This window comes from Phaenicophaeus curvirostris, chromosome 2 (assembly GCF_032191515.1).
Source record: "Phaenicophaeus curvirostris isolate KB17595 chromosome 2, BPBGC_Pcur_1.0, whole genome shotgun sequence".
Classification (NCBI taxonomy): Eukaryota; Metazoa; Chordata; class Aves; order Cuculiformes; family Cuculidae; genus Phaenicophaeus; species Phaenicophaeus curvirostris.
Genome location: NC_091393.1, coordinates 27,220,451 through 27,239,296, shown reverse-complemented (window position 1 = coordinate 27,239,296; position 18,846 = coordinate 27,220,451). Strand labels below are relative to the sequence as shown.

At 36.4% G+C, this 18,846-nt stretch overlaps 1 protein-coding gene across 2 annotated transcripts in view; it reads right to left on the bottom strand.

Moving 5' to 3' along the window:
* Window positions 1-18,846, bottom strand: part of SNTG2 (syntrophin gamma 2) — a 269,256-nt gene that overhangs the window by 29,715 nt on the left and 220,695 nt on the right. For both annotated transcript variants that reach the window (XM_069851590.1, XM_069851589.1), the window contains exons 12-13: window positions 13,773-13,889; window positions 4,479-4,550 (exon numbers count right to left, since the gene is read on the bottom strand). In XM_069851590.1, coding sequence (XP_069707691.1) covers window positions 4,479-4,550; window positions 13,773-13,889 — 189 coding nt within the window. The remainder of the gene's footprint in view (window positions 1-4,478; window positions 4,551-13,772; window positions 13,890-18,846) is intronic.

Below are 18,846 nucleotides of genomic sequence, written 5' to 3'. Positions count from 1 at the left end.
ACATTCTGAGAGTTAAGCAATAATTTCAAAGACAACTTCTCTCTTTGTTTCTCATTCCCTTTACCCCGTAGGATGTAATCCAAGCTACTTCTGCAGTTCCAAAATACTGTCAGTTACCTGAACACTACATACATAATTTAAAAGGAGTTTGTACTAATGTATTGTGTACAATGAGAAGAAAAGAAAACTTTGAATTATTTGTACACAGTTCAAGAGCTGTGTGCCGGCTTTGCAGGATACTCTGTTTTAATTGGGTTCCAAAATGCTAAATCCCAAGCGATGAAGTAATTTATCAAGCACCCAAGGGCTAATTCTGGAAATGACAACACGAGCTTTCAAGTGTTCCCTAAAATCTGCCAATGCTGCTTTGCAACCACAAGGGGAGTGAAGTGCGATCATGTCCTCACTTTCAAAATGAAGAAGATGAGAAACTTCATATTAGTCTTTCATAAAAAAAATATCCCAGTAGCAAGGTTTTGTATGTGAAAACAAATTCTTACAAGAAACTTTCCTAATCTTTCAAAACTTCATTGATTAACATAAAATATATATATATATAAAAACTAAATAAAAAAACCAGAGTTCTTTCACTGTTTTGAATTTCCAAATTATGCAACTTTTAAAGTTTCTATTTATCAGATAGGGCCATTTCCTATTGCCATTTCTCTATGATGGCATCGGGCAGAAATGGTCGAAAGAACAAAACAAAGAATGTTGCTTCTTCTTTTCAAAAGTGACCTGCAAACAGAATTTTGTTTCTTTAGCACTCCAGGTTACGTTTAGGAGACTTGACTGCAGTTAGGCAGATATAAGGTAAAATGAGTTGTCTTTGATTGCTGGCTTTGAAAAGACAAGAAGGAAGCTTTGCACTGGTTCTCAAGTCCTAAAGTCTTGTAGGCAGGACAGCGTTATAAAGATTTAGATTTTTTTTTTCTTCCCCAGAATCTCTAATAGTCTGTCATGGCCTACTGAGGCTCCATGAAAAAATCCAAACAAGTGCAATTTGAGCATTGAAATGTAACGCATAATTGAAAAGACATGTAAAAGAAATGCTTAAATGGTCGGGGATTTGTGTCCTTCCTGCTCTAGATGCACACACGACTGCCCTCATAGGACAGCAGTGAAGATCCAATTTTTATTAACAAAACGCAGAGCAAAATGATGCTTCACTAGCACACCCTCCTCTGTGTACTACCCTCATATTCACAGACAGGCTCGAAATACTCAGATAGAACTGAAAATGTTGCTTGTGCTGGTGAATTACTGAATAACACAAAGCTGACAAACGTAACCTTCTGCAGTTTATTCAAGTCTGGTCTGTTAAGCTACGGATCTTTCAGGGGGCACCTCAGAAGCAGCACATAAAGCCACCAGGGTATGTAGCACTTTGTTGTCAAAAATGGCCCTGCAGCTACCTGAGGCAAGAATAGTCTTGAGGACGTCAAAGTTATTTTATGAGTCTCCTTTGGACTGTTGAAAAGGAAGCTGAACAAAGTACTTGTGTATCATCTGGTGTTTGGCAGCCTTGGAGCAAGAAGTATTACACCTACATTTCCTTCAAGACTCAGTGCTGCTCACCCTGGCTTACTGACAAGTCAGTAATAACTAACTTTGCATGTGAAAATAAGTGTGTGAAAATACCAAGCAATAAAAGAAATTAAAAATTTTTTAAGATAGGTGGCTTTTAAAAATGCAACTAACATTCTCATCTCTGGAAAATACAGGTTTTCTGAAACCGTTCCAGTAATTATGGGGTATGAGGCAAAGTATAGGAAGAAATACATGAGATAAAACAGATCAGATTTTCAATTATCTGGTTATTACCACTAAATGTCCATGAATATGCAAGTATGTGATATATAGATGAATTTTAATTCACATACTTGTATATGTATTCTTGTGTACGCAAGTGGGTATTTATATGATGTACACACACACACATCTAAAATATAATGAACATTTTGTTGTAAAATGCCATTTCCATATTGGATTTTTATTTTCCATATTTAACTCTTGTGTCATAACAAAAATAGCTGAGAAGCTTAAAATCAGGAGAGTAAAAAATTGTACTTTGCCTTAAAATACATCTTTTGTGAGAAGATACAATTGTACTCTCCAACAGAAGTTTGCACTCCTTCTAACCAGATCTGAAAGAACATCATCCCCAAATGGATGTTCATAGAACACAAAATCCATCTTTCAGTTTGCAGTGTAGAAACTTTAATCTCTTTAAGACTTTTTCCTGTCTTTCTGGATTTGCTCAGTTTTCCTCATTGTCATTCGTACCAAAGAATCAGCAGAAACGAGGTTAAAGTCTTGAATCTGAGTTTTTGCACTTTAGCTAATGTATTCATGAAGACTGGCAATTAAGCCTTCATTTATTACAATGTCAAGAATATTAAGGAGTTGAATCTTGGATATTTTGTTTCCCACTTCTTTTTCTTAATGAAAAAGTATCACAGAATTTGCTCTAGGGACAGATTGTCCTTAAAATCACCGGAATATTCAAGAAGTGACTGAGTTTCAAATCAGCAGTAACATTTCAAGGAGAAAAAAACAAAACACAAACCATAGCAAAAACTTTTCAAAAGGCATGAAGACTGACTTATTTATCGGGAAATAGTAAAGTTAAAAAAAAAAAAGATTGAGGATAAAGAACTGCTCTTCCCTGCTGTCTAAATAATAGGCAGGAACTGAAGTTGCTCACTTGTACCACATGACCTGGACAAGTTGGAGAAGTGGGGTTGTGTGAATCTTACGAGGTTCAACAAGGCCAAGTGCAAGGTCCTACACCTGGGTTGGGGCAATCCCTGATTTCAGTACAAAATGGGGGATGATGTGATTGAGAGCTGCCCCGAGGAGAAGGACTTGGGTGCGCTGATTGATGAGAAGTTCGACATGAGCTGGCAACGTGCACTCGCAGCCCAGAAGGCAACCGTGTCCTGGGCTGCATCAAAAGCAGCGTGGCCAGCAGAGCGAGGGAGGGGATTCTGCCCCTTTATTCCTCTCCTGTGAGACCTCATCTGGAGTCCTGTGTCCAGTTCTGGAATCCTCAAAATAAGAAGGAGATGGAGCTGTTGGAATGGGTCCAGAGGAGGCTACAAAGATGATCAGAGGGCTGAAGCACCTTCCATATGAGGACAGGCTGAGAGAGTTGGGGTTGTTCAGCAGGGAGAAAAGAAGGCTCTGTAGAAACCTTATAGCGACCTTCCAGTACCTGGAGGGGCTAGAGGAAAGCTGGGGAAGGACTTTTTAAAAGGGCCTGGAGTGATAGGATGAGGGAGGGATGGCTACAAATTGGACAGGAAGATTTAGACTAGAGATTAGGAAGAAATTCTTCACAATGAAGGTGATGAAGCCCTGGCCCAGGTTGCCCAGGGAAGCTGTGGCTGCCCCATCCCTGGAGGTGTTCAAGGCCAGTTTGGATGAGGCTTGGGCACCTGATCCAGTGGGAGGTGTCCCTGCTCATGGCAGGGGGTGGAACTGGATGATCTTTAAAGTCCCTTCAAGCTCAAACCATTCTTTGATTCTGCTAAGCTTGAGACAGGTTCACATTGAAATAATGCTGTGTCCACAAGAATATGACTGTGCTCCTGCAGTGTGAGCACCAGAACCGAGCTCCAGTCCCACACTCCAGGTTTGCTATTTTCCTGGCATGGCAGTTACCAAGACCCCTCCTTGTCCCCAGTTTTGCCAGAGAGGGAACCTTCCTCGTGTGCTCAGGCCCAGCAGGCTTACAGCAGAAAATCCAGGCAGTGATAGGCTTCAAAATTGACAGTTGAAGCTCTTTTAGCAGCTCCTTAACGTGACTGTCACCTTTGCAAAACACAGCTGTCGGTGCATATTTTAGAGAGATATTTTTCTAGATTTTTGTCAAGTGCTCTGTGCTCTGTTGGTGGTAACTTCATGATGCTTTCAATTCATCTTTTATTTTTATTTTTTTTTAAATCAGAGTCAACAAAATTGGTGTAGGAACAGTCCAATTGGTGTAGGACAGTTCCTGTCCAAAATTTCAACAACATGCCCATGTTGTTGAAAGTCAGTTTGGGACAAATAGTTTGAGTGGTCAGGACATGGAATAAAAGCATGTTTATAGAGATCAGGAATTACAGCAAAGGCGTTCCTCATCACATTCACTTAAAAATCTGAGCCACTAAGAAAAAAAGTAAATAACCAGTTTCATTACGCTTCGCTGTGTTTCTCACCTGTGCCTCACACAAGCAGCTCTAATGCTGACAAAATCTTTAAATACAGAAGCATTTTAGTAACGTGCTCACTTGGAGCTTAATTAATTTTGCATATTCTCTTACACTCGCATAGCTAATGCAGTAGCCATTACAAATAGTTTATTTTCTAGCAACATATAAACTACTTTAATGTTGGCTATTCCTACTTAAGATTATCTTGAGCTGATCATTATCAGGAAAAGGCAAGTTTTCTTTACTAAGTAATATCATCGTAATTGTTAGGAAACCTACCTTGTGAATTTTAAATAGAACCTCACAGAGGTTATAGATTTTTTCAGCTCGTACCCAGTCTAGTGTGCTTACCTATAATATCAAAAGAAAACATTAACAACACATTCTTTATCCTAGATGAAAATAACTATAAAAAGTCACCCATTGTTATGAAAGGACATATTTTTGTTTTTATTTGATTTAATTATTTTATCTTCTTCATATGACAGACTGTTCAAATTTTGATAGTTAGAATTATATTTGAGTTTTTCCCATAAATTCGAGTTTATGATACAATGTGATAATCTGATTTCTTTTAACAACATTATACAGTCCATGTAGCTAAAGAAAAAAAAACAAACAAACCAAAATGAGCCTGTACATGGGGAAAATACAAGAGCAATACACATTATCTTGGTTTAATATTTTAGAGCAAGACCCAAGCTCTTGGTGAATGCACTGGAATGCCTGCACAGACATGAGAAGAATTTGATTAAACCATAACTCTGAGGCTTTTAGCATGTGGAAATGAGTGTTTCAGTGACTCTAATAGAATCTTGGATGCTTTAGAATACCAGGGCGGATGCATCTTTATCCTGCTCCTGTCCAACCCCAAAAGGAAGAAAGCATAAAACCAATATTTAATTATGCAGTTAAAGCAATACTTGGGTGTAAAACATTTGGCTTCTGTGGACGAAACTTAACTAGGATAAAACTAAGAAATACAATAACATATACTTGTTCCCTGTATTCACAGCAGCACACAGTTCACCTATAAGAATCAGACTTGTTCCTGATGTTTTGCATGAAGATCAACATGATTTTTTAAAATTTATTTTCAAGTTGAATTTCCAGGTCTTCATAAATTCTAAACCGTTGAACAAAACGGTAGTAAAATGGTGAAAATCCAAACCATTGCAACATTTTGGAGCAGGCTGATGTGACTTCTACAGGTTACTAGATGTTATTTTAGAGCGCTGTTGGAGGAGTAATGTGAACTTTGTGTTAGTGTCTTTCTAGTCTTATTATGTCTATGTCCACTTCAATTGAAATTATGAAAACTATTAGCAGGTAGATATCACAGTTATGGGTCACATAGCTGTGAGACACATCTATCACACAGGTATGTCTCAAAGCAGAGTTTCAGCATTTACCTGAATTCTTTCGTAGTGTGGAAAACATCCTACCTAAATATAGACATCAGAACTACCTAATCTTAACAACATAATCCAACTCTGAATAATCTCATTTTATTTTCAACATAATGGGAAAGAAGGAAAAAAAAAAACCTCAGTAAAGGTACTGCTTTCTCCCAGTTTCTGTAATTTTAGATTAGATCTCTACCTTCTACATGACTAAATGTAGACGAGATGAACCACCTATTCCAAATGGGATTAAAGACCTCTAGAAGATATAGTTCTTTTACCACACCTTTTCATGATCTCGAGAGACTTACATCCTAGGCTTTTCCATTTGTCAGTTTTTGTATTTTAATGATCCAGTGACAAACACTACTTGAATACTAGGTATGCAGTAAAATATGTAAAACCACTTTACACATTTTCTCTTTCTGTTTTATTATAAGCAATTTCTCATCATAAATTAAAGCTCAAGATGTTACGTAGGCTACCTTTAAAAGCACTTAGTACTACTTTAAAGGAACTTTGTTGAACTAAAATTTAATATTAGCTGTTTTAGAAAACAAATTTAAAGCAAATTTAGATATTATACTTGCCCTCCCATTACCTCATAAAATGTAGCAATTTTTAGAGTCATACTTCTCTAATTTTCAGATTTCTGGTACTGTTTTCCCTCCAGAAAGTTCCATTCATCATTTTATCTGTGTTTTGCTTTATAATTATGGCTACGGGTATACATTAACACAAGTTTAGAAACAACCTAAACAGAGGGGAAAAATAAAGCAAGTTGATTCATAAAGAAATATTATACATTATATAAACATGCCGACATAGAGCAAGTTCTGCAGGACTTTGCTTAATTCTTATGTACAGGGAAATCTTTCTGTACATTGATGGCTGTTTGAAAAGAAAATAATTAAATAATACAAATTTTGGCCCGTTACCGCTGATCCTCAAAAGGGATCTCATTACTTCCTGAAAAATAGGGTTTACAGGCTAGAATGGTGGCTAGTTCATTGTTTGGTCTTGAATGCAAAGATTCTTTTCAATCTCAGTTAAAAGCAGGAGTATATTTTACTCCTGTTCCTGGCTAGACAAGATATAAAGGCATAAGTATTGGCTTAATCTTCTGTTTGTGAAACTGAATTTAGTGACACAGGCTATAACCTAAGAGCTGTTGAGACATGACTGAACTTTATAATTTATTTTGATTCCTGAAGATTAATTTAAACTATTGGGGGTCTTTGCTGCTATTAATGATGGACAATGGTTACACTGCTGTGCCATTAAATTTACTCTGAATACTTCAGCTTTCTCCCCATTGTCCTGTGCATCTCTTTCATCCTTTGATTCTCTGTAACTTCTGACTTTTTCAGCAGTGATAGCCAGTGAGCATGGTAACTGTCGGTACCTATATAAGCCTAGATTTCTTTTATTGTGTGTGTCAGAGAAAGACGACCATTCTTAAAGCCAAGAGTCTGAACATCATAGCTTGTAAGGTCATGGGGAGAACAGGAAAGATATGCTGAGAGGAATTTTAAGGAGGGGAAACGAACATACTACAAAGATATACTGAAATCCAAAGAGACAGCTGACATTATTTATAGTTTTCTCAGAGCTATCGCAGAATGCCTCAATTTAAAATGTTATTGTTAAAGACTGCATTGCTTTAAAATCTCAAACAAATGATCGTCGACTTCCAGTCAATGAAAAAAAGCTGGAAAGAATCAGAAAAGCTCAGAACAAAGAGCAATATATTTCATTTTCTTTAAAATATGTTTCAGTTTATTGCAGGCTTATCCATCATCATTTAAAAGTCATCATTTTAGGTAAATAAGATAAATGAGATACTGAAATAAATTCTTTAGGAAATAAAAATGTTTTTCTCATTATTTCCCCTTGGAGTTATTCCTGAAGGTATTCTATAGATTGTCATTTCTTGAGTTTATTTTAGCATGACAAGATAAATATGTTAGTAAAGTGTTTGACAAAATGTTTCCAAAAAAGGTATATTCAGAATGGGTCACTTAATGAGACAAACTTTCATTCATATGACTCCAACTGTAAGGAAGTGTCAAAAATAGTGTAAAAATACATGAAATTGCAATTAGCATTCACTGAGCTTCCACTTAAAGTCTTGCTTATCTAATACATGAATTTATGATCAACAGTGGCTGAATGTTGTTATTATTATTATTATTATTATTATTATTATTATTATTATTATTATAAAATCAACTCCTTAGACAACCCAATGCATTATGTGATGTAGTGAATACTTGGTTTTGTAGATATTTGTGTATATTAATTCCTTCAGAAAGATTCTAAAACATTTGTAAACTCACAGGTAACACTGAGCTAACCATAGTGATAATAAAAATGAATGAAGATGGAAAAACAGGAACATGAAGTTACAAATTGAAGTCCACAATGAGAGACTGAACTAAGTATGTAGAGTTACAGAAGAGCTAAGTCATGCAGAAATATTTTTACTTCAGCATGAGCTTCTGTAAATTCCTTGCATTTTAAAAACAGGCATTACACTGGATTTCTAAAAATAAATGAAACACTAAAATCTAGTTTTTCTTACAGCAAGAGATCTCAACATAAGTTCAGGATCATATTCCAAATAAGCGTAGCTTTAAATGTGTATGTGTTAGTCACTGAATTTTCTTTAAAATGTTATGAATTAAAATAGAGAAAACAATAAAGTCAAATTCTTTTTGACACATACATGTAGTAAACAACAAACTAAAATCCAATTTGTCCCTAGAAGAGAATTCTGGAATTACAAAAAAGGCATAAAAGACTTTCAGGCCTATTCAGAGATCAGCACTTAAGGATGGACAAGAACAAGAAACAAATACGGGGTGCATGGAAGAGAGAATCACATTCCAAAACTCATTAAATTCAAAGGGAATAGAACATACTCTTTGAATATATAAGAACACCGAAGCTGATTCTAGAAACCTCCTGTACCTCCCAAAACAGTAAAAAAAACTTGAATAAATTTAAAGAGTTAAGAAAAAAAGATGAAAATGTCTGCAATACTTATTACTGGAATAAAAATAATGTATTGTCTGACAATTAAGCAGAAGTATCCAACCCATCTAGAGGGCTAAAAAGGAGGTGAAATTCTTTTAGGTGGAGAGTAACTAATTTCACTGGTCTCTTGACTCTTCAGTGGTAAAAAGGAACAAAGTATAAATTAAAAAAAACCTAAAAGATATTGAAAAGGAAAAAAAAAATCAAGAAATGCTCTTGAGATGAACTACAACATAGCAGTATAAGAAACCTAAAGGTGTCCAAATCAACTCAAACTCAATGGTATGAAACACATGCTAAAGAGCAGCTAAATTCTAGCAAATGTGAACAAAAAAGGACTTGTGTGTCAAGTTAGGAAGTTCAGCAAAAGCAGTCATGGTCGAGTCTATGCCCTCCAATTTATTGCCTCTTCTTTCCTAATATGTTGTATTTTCATTATGTATAAAGTTGATTACAAACATAAGTATTCAGAACTTGGATAGCAGTACACTGACATTCAAAGTACCACTTGTGTTAATTTCATTCGTCAAGCTTCTCTTCTCTGTAATGTTTTTCATAGAATCATAGAATCACCAGGTTGGAAGAGACCCACCAGATCATCGAGTCCAACCATTCCTATCAATCACTAACTCATGTCCCTCAGCACCTCGTCCACCCATCCCTTAAACACCTCCAGGGAAGGTGACTCAACCCCCTCCCTGGGCAGCCTCTGCCAGTGCCCAATGACCCTTTCTGTGAAGAATTTTTTCCTGATGTCCAGCCTGAACCTCCCCTGGTGGAGCTTGAGGCCATTCCCTCTCGTCCTGTCCCCTGTCACTTGGGAGAAGAGGCCAGCACCCTCCTCTCTTTCAGTGGTGGAATTATTTCTGTTCCTTTCACTTTGTTCTTTTATTTAATCTTTTTTTCAAAATTACAAGCAGTATATGCAACGGCTGCCAAATGGCCTTCACATAGACCCCTTTAGCACTATTTATTTAATCCTGTTGAAAAAGATAATTGTGTAATTAAAGGTAAGACAACACCTTCAAGGATATGGCTACTTTAAGACTTGAATTTAAAAAACACATGGAACAATGAGGAAAATAATGAAAAAAAATAATCAAGCAGTCCCCCCCTTTCCCCACATATAGCACATATTCTATAAAACCAAAACAATTTATTTTTTCTGAAAAATTTCAGTGACATAAAAAATAGTTCGGTTTTGAAAGACAATTTTGAATAATGTCTCTCCAATTTCTCCTAGGAGAGCAATTCAGAACTTTTCAAGATTAATGTTAACATAAGAATAATTTCTATTTGTGCAATGGTGTTTGTCACACAGGCAGTTTTCAGAAATGCGTCACAATTCTGATATAGCAATCTGTAAATGAATTCTGTAAATTTCTTCAATACAGTCAGATAAGCCACTTCAGGGATGTAGAAAGACCATTCGCTGCTAATCACACCGTTCGTGATATTTACTTCTATAGTGAAGTGTCGACATTTTTGGAAACATCATCTGAGATATTGTTGAAATAGAGTATAAATAGATTATTACTTGTCAGAGTAATTATTTTCATAATATAACATCCACATTTCCTCCAATTTTTTCTTTATTTTTGCCCACGGGTAACTATGTTTTCCATTCTTACAAAAGTTAGCAGCTGTATTTACATTCATATCATCTTCTACACACAATGAAATAGAAAAAGAGTAGAAATTGAACCAGATCCTTTTAGAAACAGTTGTAAAATTATGGGTAAAGTCATTACAACAAAAGATAACTGTATGATTTGTAGGCTATCTACTCTGAGCACACTACATTGCTACGCTGATGCGTTACGTTGATTCAGTCTGCAAATAGCAACAGCAGCATAGAAAAGTCTTTGAAATAAATCCTGTGTTCAGTTCTGGGCCCCTCACCACAAAAAAGATGTTGAGGCTCTGGAGCAAGTCCAGAGAAGAACAACGAAGCTGGTGAAGGGGCTGGAGAACAGGCCTTATGAGGAACGGCTGAGAGAGCTGGGGGTGTTTAGCCTGGAGAAGAGGAGGCTGAGGGGAGACCTCATTGCTCTCTACAACTACCTGAGAGGAGGTTGTGGAGAGGAGGGAGCTGGGCTCTTCTCCCAAGTGACAGGGGACAGGACAAGAGGGGATGGCCTCAAGCTCCGCCAGGGGAGGTCCAGGCTGGACATCAGAAAAAAAATATTTCATGGAAAGGGTCACTGGGCACTGGCAGAGGCTGCCCAGGGAGGGGGTTGAGTCACCATCCCTGGAGGTGTTTAAAAGATGGATGGATGAGGTTCTGGAGCATGGTTTAGTGTTTGATAGGAATGGTTGGACTCAATGATCCTGGGAGTCTTTTCCAACCTAGTGATTCTGTGATTCTGTAACATACTGTTAAAATCTCATTTTCTAAAGTCAAGAGACTTAAAGCACGTGTATTTTTGTGACAGAACAATCGATATTTTTATTTTTCACTTAACATAGCAAAAAGAAAGTCAGTGGGAGTAATGGGAAGAGTAGTGTCATTAAACGTTTCTAAAAATAGTGGAACAGCCCTATCCGTGGCTCTGTGTGGGTACCTGGCTTTCCAGCTACTGAGCTGGGACACGTGACCGTGTTAGGCACAGTGTGTGTTGGTGGCTCCTTGTGTGCTGTGGAGGCTCCCTGGGGTCTGGCAGGGCATGATCCTTTCAAGCCAGGGCCCATCCCTTTGCCCTGTACTGAGTTGAGCCCATCCAACAGCTCAGCACCCACAGAGCCGCTCGCTAACTCCCTGTCCACATGCAGTGGAATGGGGAGAGAATATGAAGAGCAAAATCAATATAACTTGTGGGGCAAAATAGTTTAATAAGTGATGGAAAGAGATAAAAAACAAGTGTTTCAAAGGTGACTGCACCCTGCCTGCCCCAAGCAGACCAATTCTCAGCCAGTCTCCAAGCAACGGCAACATTTGAAGACCAAATCCGCAGTTTTTAATTGCTGAGCTTGATGTTTTATGGCATATAATATCCCTTTTGGACTGTTTGGGTGAGTTGTCCTGGTGGTGTCCCCTCCTAAACTCTTACCTACCCCCAGGGTGGACAGTGTGAGAAACAGATAAACACCGTGTGAGCAAAGCTCAGCAACAGCCAAGTTCTAGCCTAAGGCACGAACCCCTTTGCCATACAGGCTGCTATGAAGAACGTTTCCTCTGTCCCAGCCAGACCCAGCCAGGAGCAGGGCAGCCTCAGAGGCTAGGGGCAGCACCAGATCCTGGCACCAGGCGCGTCTGTGGGGACAGGGATGGGCTGAGGTCAGACTCCTGGGTCATTTGGGCTCATGGCTGGGGGGAACAGGACTTTGGGGAGCTGAAGATTTGCTCTACTGCACTCTTGGGGCAGCAGCTGAGGGTCCCAGAGAAGCTGCAATGGGATCCTGGTCTGCAAGAAGGGTGGAGGTTAGTGCCAGGGAAGGTGGTCAGGAACAGTCATGGCTGGAGGTGCCCTCTGGGCACTGATATTCATCTTCAAAGCGTGACTTTAGATCCAGAATTGAATTCTCCTGGTAAGTGGTTGATGAAAACTGCCCATTTTCTGTTTTACTTTTCCCCTGATATAAACATCAGTGGAATGACTGAACAGCAAGAAAACTAGTCAAAAGCTTTTATGATTTATAGGCTCTGTCCCACTTACTGGTATGTCTGAGTACTGGGATGGCACAAAACATTGACCAAATAGATCCTCTTTCTTCCTTTTTAGAAAAAAAATATTCATATTTTTTTTGTGCAGAAACACAATAAAGTGTAGTAGATAGTGATGGTAACATGATAGAAATACTACCAAACATTCATCCTCACTTGTCTGTTCTTAGTAGAGCGCTGAACATGAGAAATTTAGTCTTCCCCCCATTAGTATCATATAGATGGATAGTTTTAATTATATCAAAAATGTTTCCTCCAAACCAGATCTGAAAACAATAACTAAAATTTATAAACAAATAACATTCATGTGCTGTGTTATTTATTTGTTTAATATTTTTGCATTTGTTTTGCATTTTAATTGGATTGGAGTAATTGAATCAAATTTTAATTCTTTGAATTAACACATAGACCAATAATTTTTTAGGGGGAAAAAAAAGCTTTTCCCAGATGTGCTGTTTCACTTCAAAAAGAATGCTTTTGGCCATTCAGAGATGCTTGAAGTTAATTGCATCATTGGATTTAGAATGTCATTCAATATAGAGAAAAAATATTACTAATTGCTTCTCATTTGAGTTCATAAATAAAATTCAAAGATTATTTTTTTCACTTCCCAAAGGTCTGCAGATGTATAGATGTAAAGGACCAATAATTCTTTCAAGCAGCTAGAGAAACAGGGAGACTGACCACTTTCTAAGCAAAACCATAATGAAGCAGTAGAATTGAAATCACGTTCTAATTCCACATTTTATTAGTTTTGATTTGTTTAAAGTAAAGACTTTCCAGAAGAAAAAAACAAGAAAAGATAAAACAATACCCTATGGTAAGTATGGGTTAGTTTTTAAGAATTCTACAGTTCATTTTTGTTTCGTTCTTTTAAATTAATTTTTGTTAGGTTTTTTTCCAAGAGAAATATTAGATAAGTCATCTGTTGTGAAATAGAATACCAATAACTAGCTATGTAAGTTATCAAAGCAAGATGATGTAGTCTGTTCTAACTGTTCAGTTAGCATTGGATTTTCTGTAACAGATCTATCTTGTACCTCATCTGTGTACAAATGCTACAAGCATCTACTAGCAGTATGGATGGTGTATTTCATGATGTACCTTGTCTTTAAGAAAACAGAGTAACTACCAACTCATTACATCTACAAAATACCTTCGAATAAATAAGATAAATATTAGGACTAATGAGTCAGAGAAAAGTCTGAACTTAGCAACTTGAAAAAGTAGAACACTTATTCCCTGTTAGGAATTGTTTGAACTATCCAGGTACAGTAAGATTTTCAGAGGACCTTGAAAATATTGTTGTTAAATATCTAAAGCTTATTGTAATTAAGTGGCATCTATGGCTTTAACTTCTTTGGAAATCTCAGCTGACAACTTCACTTGGTAAGGAAAAAAAACCCCAGACATAACAAACAGGTTTCCATTTACAATGTAACTGTCACAAAAATATTATTTTATTACCGGTGGAGTGCTGAAAATGTAGAAGGATGAACCCTTCAGTGCCAGAAACCTGAATTTGTAGAGCTGAGATGAATCAGTTCCTTCAAGTCTTTCATTTACCCATCCCATATGTATGACCTGCAAAAGAAAATCATTGAAAATTTAAGTTCTTGGTGGGGCATAAGATATATCTGAATAGGTCAAGTCTTTCCACAAGGAGCAGTAGTCATGTTAGAATAGGATGCATCATCCCCTTCTTCACATTTGGCTTCCCACCACTACTGGGTGTTGTACAGTATCACACCAGTGTGTCAGAAGTCCTTGAAGACACTAAAACTTCCATACAGATTGAATCTTGCCTGAAATAATAATTTTAAAGGCCATCTATATATGTCTCAGCAGACTCTCACTTGAACCTGCAGAAAACCTAGGTGTACTGAAATATTTCAGCCAGCAATTTATAAAAAAATGTGGTCCTATGTTATCTATAGCAGTCAAATTTTGAACCTACTGAAATGTATGTTACATGTACCTCTAAAGACATACAACCGAACAAATTGGTAGATTTACCTGAAATTAAACAGCTTTGTGTATGCTCATGTTCATCACCATTAACAAAGATACTTTTCCCCACTGATTTTCTTTCAGAGTTTATGCACTTTTTTAAATATATCAAGAAAATCTCACACATCGTTTTCTAATTTCAATATCCTACGTATCAATTTCATCTCTTACCAATCAACTTATTCAGAAACAATAAATTTACATGTTGAGGCAGACAATCCTTCTCTATGTACCGAGCTCCAGCATTAACATTTTAAAGAGATATGAGAAATAGACAATAAAGGCAATAGCCTTTCCAATTCTCAGTTTGCAACTGTGTAAATTCAATAACTTCACCATAATATTGTTTCTGTAGAAGTCAGCAAAAGCTTGGAAATAAGATGTTCAGACACTTCACTACCCTAACAAAATATATTGTAGTACTGTTGACCATCAACTAGAGGCTATATTATTATTGAGTTGATCAGCATGGTAATATGTCAAATAATACAGACAAGAAGAATAATGTCCAAATCACAGAGTGCAAACAATACAATATTCTCTTTTACATTCAGAAAGTCATTTTTGCTGCCTTGCAAATGCAAACCATTTATTAATATGCTACAGTACTATAATCTTTACTAAAAAATAATTTACTGATTAAATTGAAAAACTAATAAGCAAAGGATATGGCTATTATGGTCGTTGTTTATCATCGTTATCAACGATTCTTACAGCAGAACTCACCAAATAATTTTGGAATTATCCACAATGTCAAATGGCAAAACTAATTCACAGATAAAGTCTACAGCTCGCCCAGGTGGTTCATAAAACATCATACTGGGCAGCCTGAACTAGTAAGAGGTGTCCCTGCCCATCTCTGGGGGGTTGGAACTGCATGACCTTTAAGGTCCCTTATAACCCAAACCATTCTGATTCTATGATTCTATATGGATTATGATAAAGTTACCTATTCATTCCTATTCATCATTCATACCTATTCGTCAAAGTCTACATGAAACAAAACAGCAATAGTTCAGTCACAGTTTGAACATATAGTACTGAATATTACTCTGTTCAATTGAAATGACTAAAAAAACCTCCAATTGCAGGGAAAAAAACTCACAACTTTAATCAGGAGAAAACAAATAATAGATCATAAGAGCAAAGAAAATTCTTAGAACCATTAAAAAATATAAACCCCTGTTTTGTTTCTCAATTTGATTATAATTCCCAAGAGATATCATAAACTGATTACAATTTTTTTAGTTCTCCTTTTCTGTAAAACTATTACTTAGCTTTGCATTGTCAAAATAATTTGTGGAACAAGGAAACCTCACAGCAGAAATATGAGAAAACAGACTACTGATATACATTTACAAAATAAATAAAAAACTTATGTGAAAATAACTAGCTGGTATATAATAGTTCAATGTCATTAAAAATTCTTCCAAAAGTCTTTTGAATCCCAAGATTGGTATATTACAAATTACACTTTTGTTTGTGTATTAGCACCATGAAACGCGGACCTAAGTGTTAAAGGTGCCAGTGAACAAAATGCTGCAGCATTTCCTGAATAATGAAGACATCTATAAAATGAATGCCTAGATAAATTTATTCATTTCTTTAAATGAATAGGTGAAAAGAATCACAAGTAGATATTTGTAGAAAAATTAAAAGTTTGGAGAAGAGTATCGCTGCAGAATACTGGTTGAAACCTCAGTACATGTATACATTTAAGAAAAGAAATATAGAGCAGCTAGAAGACCCACAAGCTTTTTGATCAGTCATTTGTTTTAGGATTTTTATATATTTAGGAGAAAAGCAAGGGTTGAGTTGATTTAAATATGGATTGCTCCACCATATAAGACAGGTTGAATGAAATAGTTTCTTGGGGAAGAAGCTGAAGAAGGATTGCTACTGGAAGATAGAAGGTGAGCTTGGTGGGTTTAGAGCTGAATTACTATCATTTGCATGAGTTGGGGTTAACAGGACAGAAAGCTAAAAGGTAACAATACATAAGAGAAAGAGGAAAAGGTAAAAGAAAGACAAAGCAAAAGACATTTACAGGAGAAATAAATCAATTCAGTAAGACTGAAAATAACGAAACAGGAGAAAATATGACCTTATAATGCAAAGAACAAAAGGAAGGACACTACAGGTGTATATAAAGAGGGGAAAATCAAGGATAAAGTGTTTGGAAGGCTAAAAATCAAAGAAAAAAGGAGTCCAAATGGATATGTCCCTACAAGTTATTAAGTCTTTAAAAAAGCAAAGGAGCAAAATAGAGGATTTTCCTTTATCAAAATCACTGTTCAATTAATTTATGCATATATTGAAAAAATAAAATTATGAAACCTTTAAAAGAGATATTAAAATATCTAATATATTTTTTACTTCCTTTCCACACATACTTCTTATTGAATGGTTTATTTAATGGTCATTTAGACCATGGACATGGAAAAAGAATAATTATTCAGTTCAATAAATGGAACAAAACCAGCCAAGTGTTGGTACTCTTTAACAAATTATTTGAGGTTCATATATAGGCTACTGAGACTTTAATTGAGTCACAGTATGTGGGTATGAATATTAGCCCTGGGATAAAAACCGTTCTGTTATTTGGAATGAAACCTGCCATTTGAAGCTGTAAGGAGTGCTAATAAAGCACCACACAACGAACAGTTTCATTCTCAGCATCCCTTTCAGTGCTTTATTCCCATACTGCATAATCAATTTGACACTGCTATTGGAAACTGCGTGGAAAATTACCCACACATCCTCGATGCATTATTACGTTTGTAACGTGTTCTAATACACTTTCTAAAAGTTCCTGTAGGAACAAAATGAGCAATGGCACTCATTATGAGGAGATAAAACAGGTCACTCACAAAATATAATCCAATCATAGCAGATAAATGAAAGTTCTTATTCGCACTTATTGTTTCGCTACAGCAATAAACTGTCTCAACGCTGCAAGGAATGAGAACTTAACATGTGTTACGTTTAATAAAGCAATCGGTACATTTTGTATACAGAACTTTTAGTTAAGTAGTTACAAAAAGTAAATGACGCGAAACACTCCAGAGGGAAACGAAGAAAGAAAATCAAGTAGACCTCTGATGTATGAAATGTTACAACAGACGGGTGCACTTATGTAATTAAAGTGGGCTAAGAATCTTCAACAGATGCCAGCTAAGAGCCACTGTCACACCATCAAACGCTGTGGAACAATACAAAATTAAGAAAGCAAAGAGAAGTACATCTTGAGGTAGTTTAAGTCATTTTTTTTGAGTCTTTTTAAAAGCAAGTGGTAGACTGCATGTTTTGAAATCATAGTATTATAGAATAATGTACAGATATTGAAGAGAAAAAAAGCAGTCCTTTCACATACACAAAGATTAACTGAAAAAAATATAACTTTGGAATGCTAGAAGTTTTGCTGAATTACATTAACGGCTTCCATTGTACATCAATTGCATTCAGTTATGTCTAACCGGCTGCTATTCAAAATCGAATGCCTTACAGATGAAAGCACAGAAGAACTCAGAAAGGATGACCCTGAAGTATTTTATGTGCTTCACTTTGAGAATTAAAGTCTAACTCCAAACTGGGCACACTTTGAACCCAACAAATAGCAACATGCTCATACTACCCCAAAGGGAACTATGAAGGCAGGTATGTATCCAAATTTGCATATCTCCCCAGGAATTTGCTACCTGCACAAAATCTGGAATACAAATCCTTTCAGACAGCAACAACAATTTCTTCTCTTTGTTTGCCTGTTTTAACAAAGGTGCTGGGAAAATTTGGGCTGATATCACTCAACTTTTCTCATAATAGCCTTCTTGTTCGAGTTAATCTGAACCCAAAACTCAGTTTTGAAGGCAGGTATCAGTAAGTGGTGTTACTAGTTATGCACACTTTTACTAAATCAATAGGACTATTTGTGAAACAGGAGCAAGCCAACCTTAATAAAACTGGAAAACTCAGGTCCTTCACAATTTTCTTTGGTTTTATATATTGATTTTATCTTTTACCAAAAGTAAAACAACAATGAAATACACTTAGAGAACTATTCTCCTCCTCACCAAATAAAGACCCAAACTGTTTCTTCTGCACTTTGGAAAATTAAAAAAAAAACAACCAAAAACCCCAAAAAACTAAAAAAGAGATCCTTTCAAACTATAACTATTTGCTATAGCTGTTGCAAAAGAGTCCTTAAAGAAGTAAACTCAGTCTGAAAATTCATAGAATCATAGAATTGCTAGGTTGGAAAAAGCCTTTGAGATCTTCAAGCCCAACTGTACTTGTCCGCTACTAAATCAGATACCTAAACACCTCATTGACCCATATTTTAATCCCTCCAGGGATGGGGACTCAACCACCTCGCTGGGCAGCCTCTGCCAGTGACCAATAACCCTTTTGGTGAAGAAATCTTCCCTACTGTCCAACCTGAAGCTGCCCTGGCACAACTGGGGGACATTCCCTCTTGTCTCAAATTCAGTCTGACCTTCCTTCTATGTGCTTTCCCACAATCAATAAAATGATA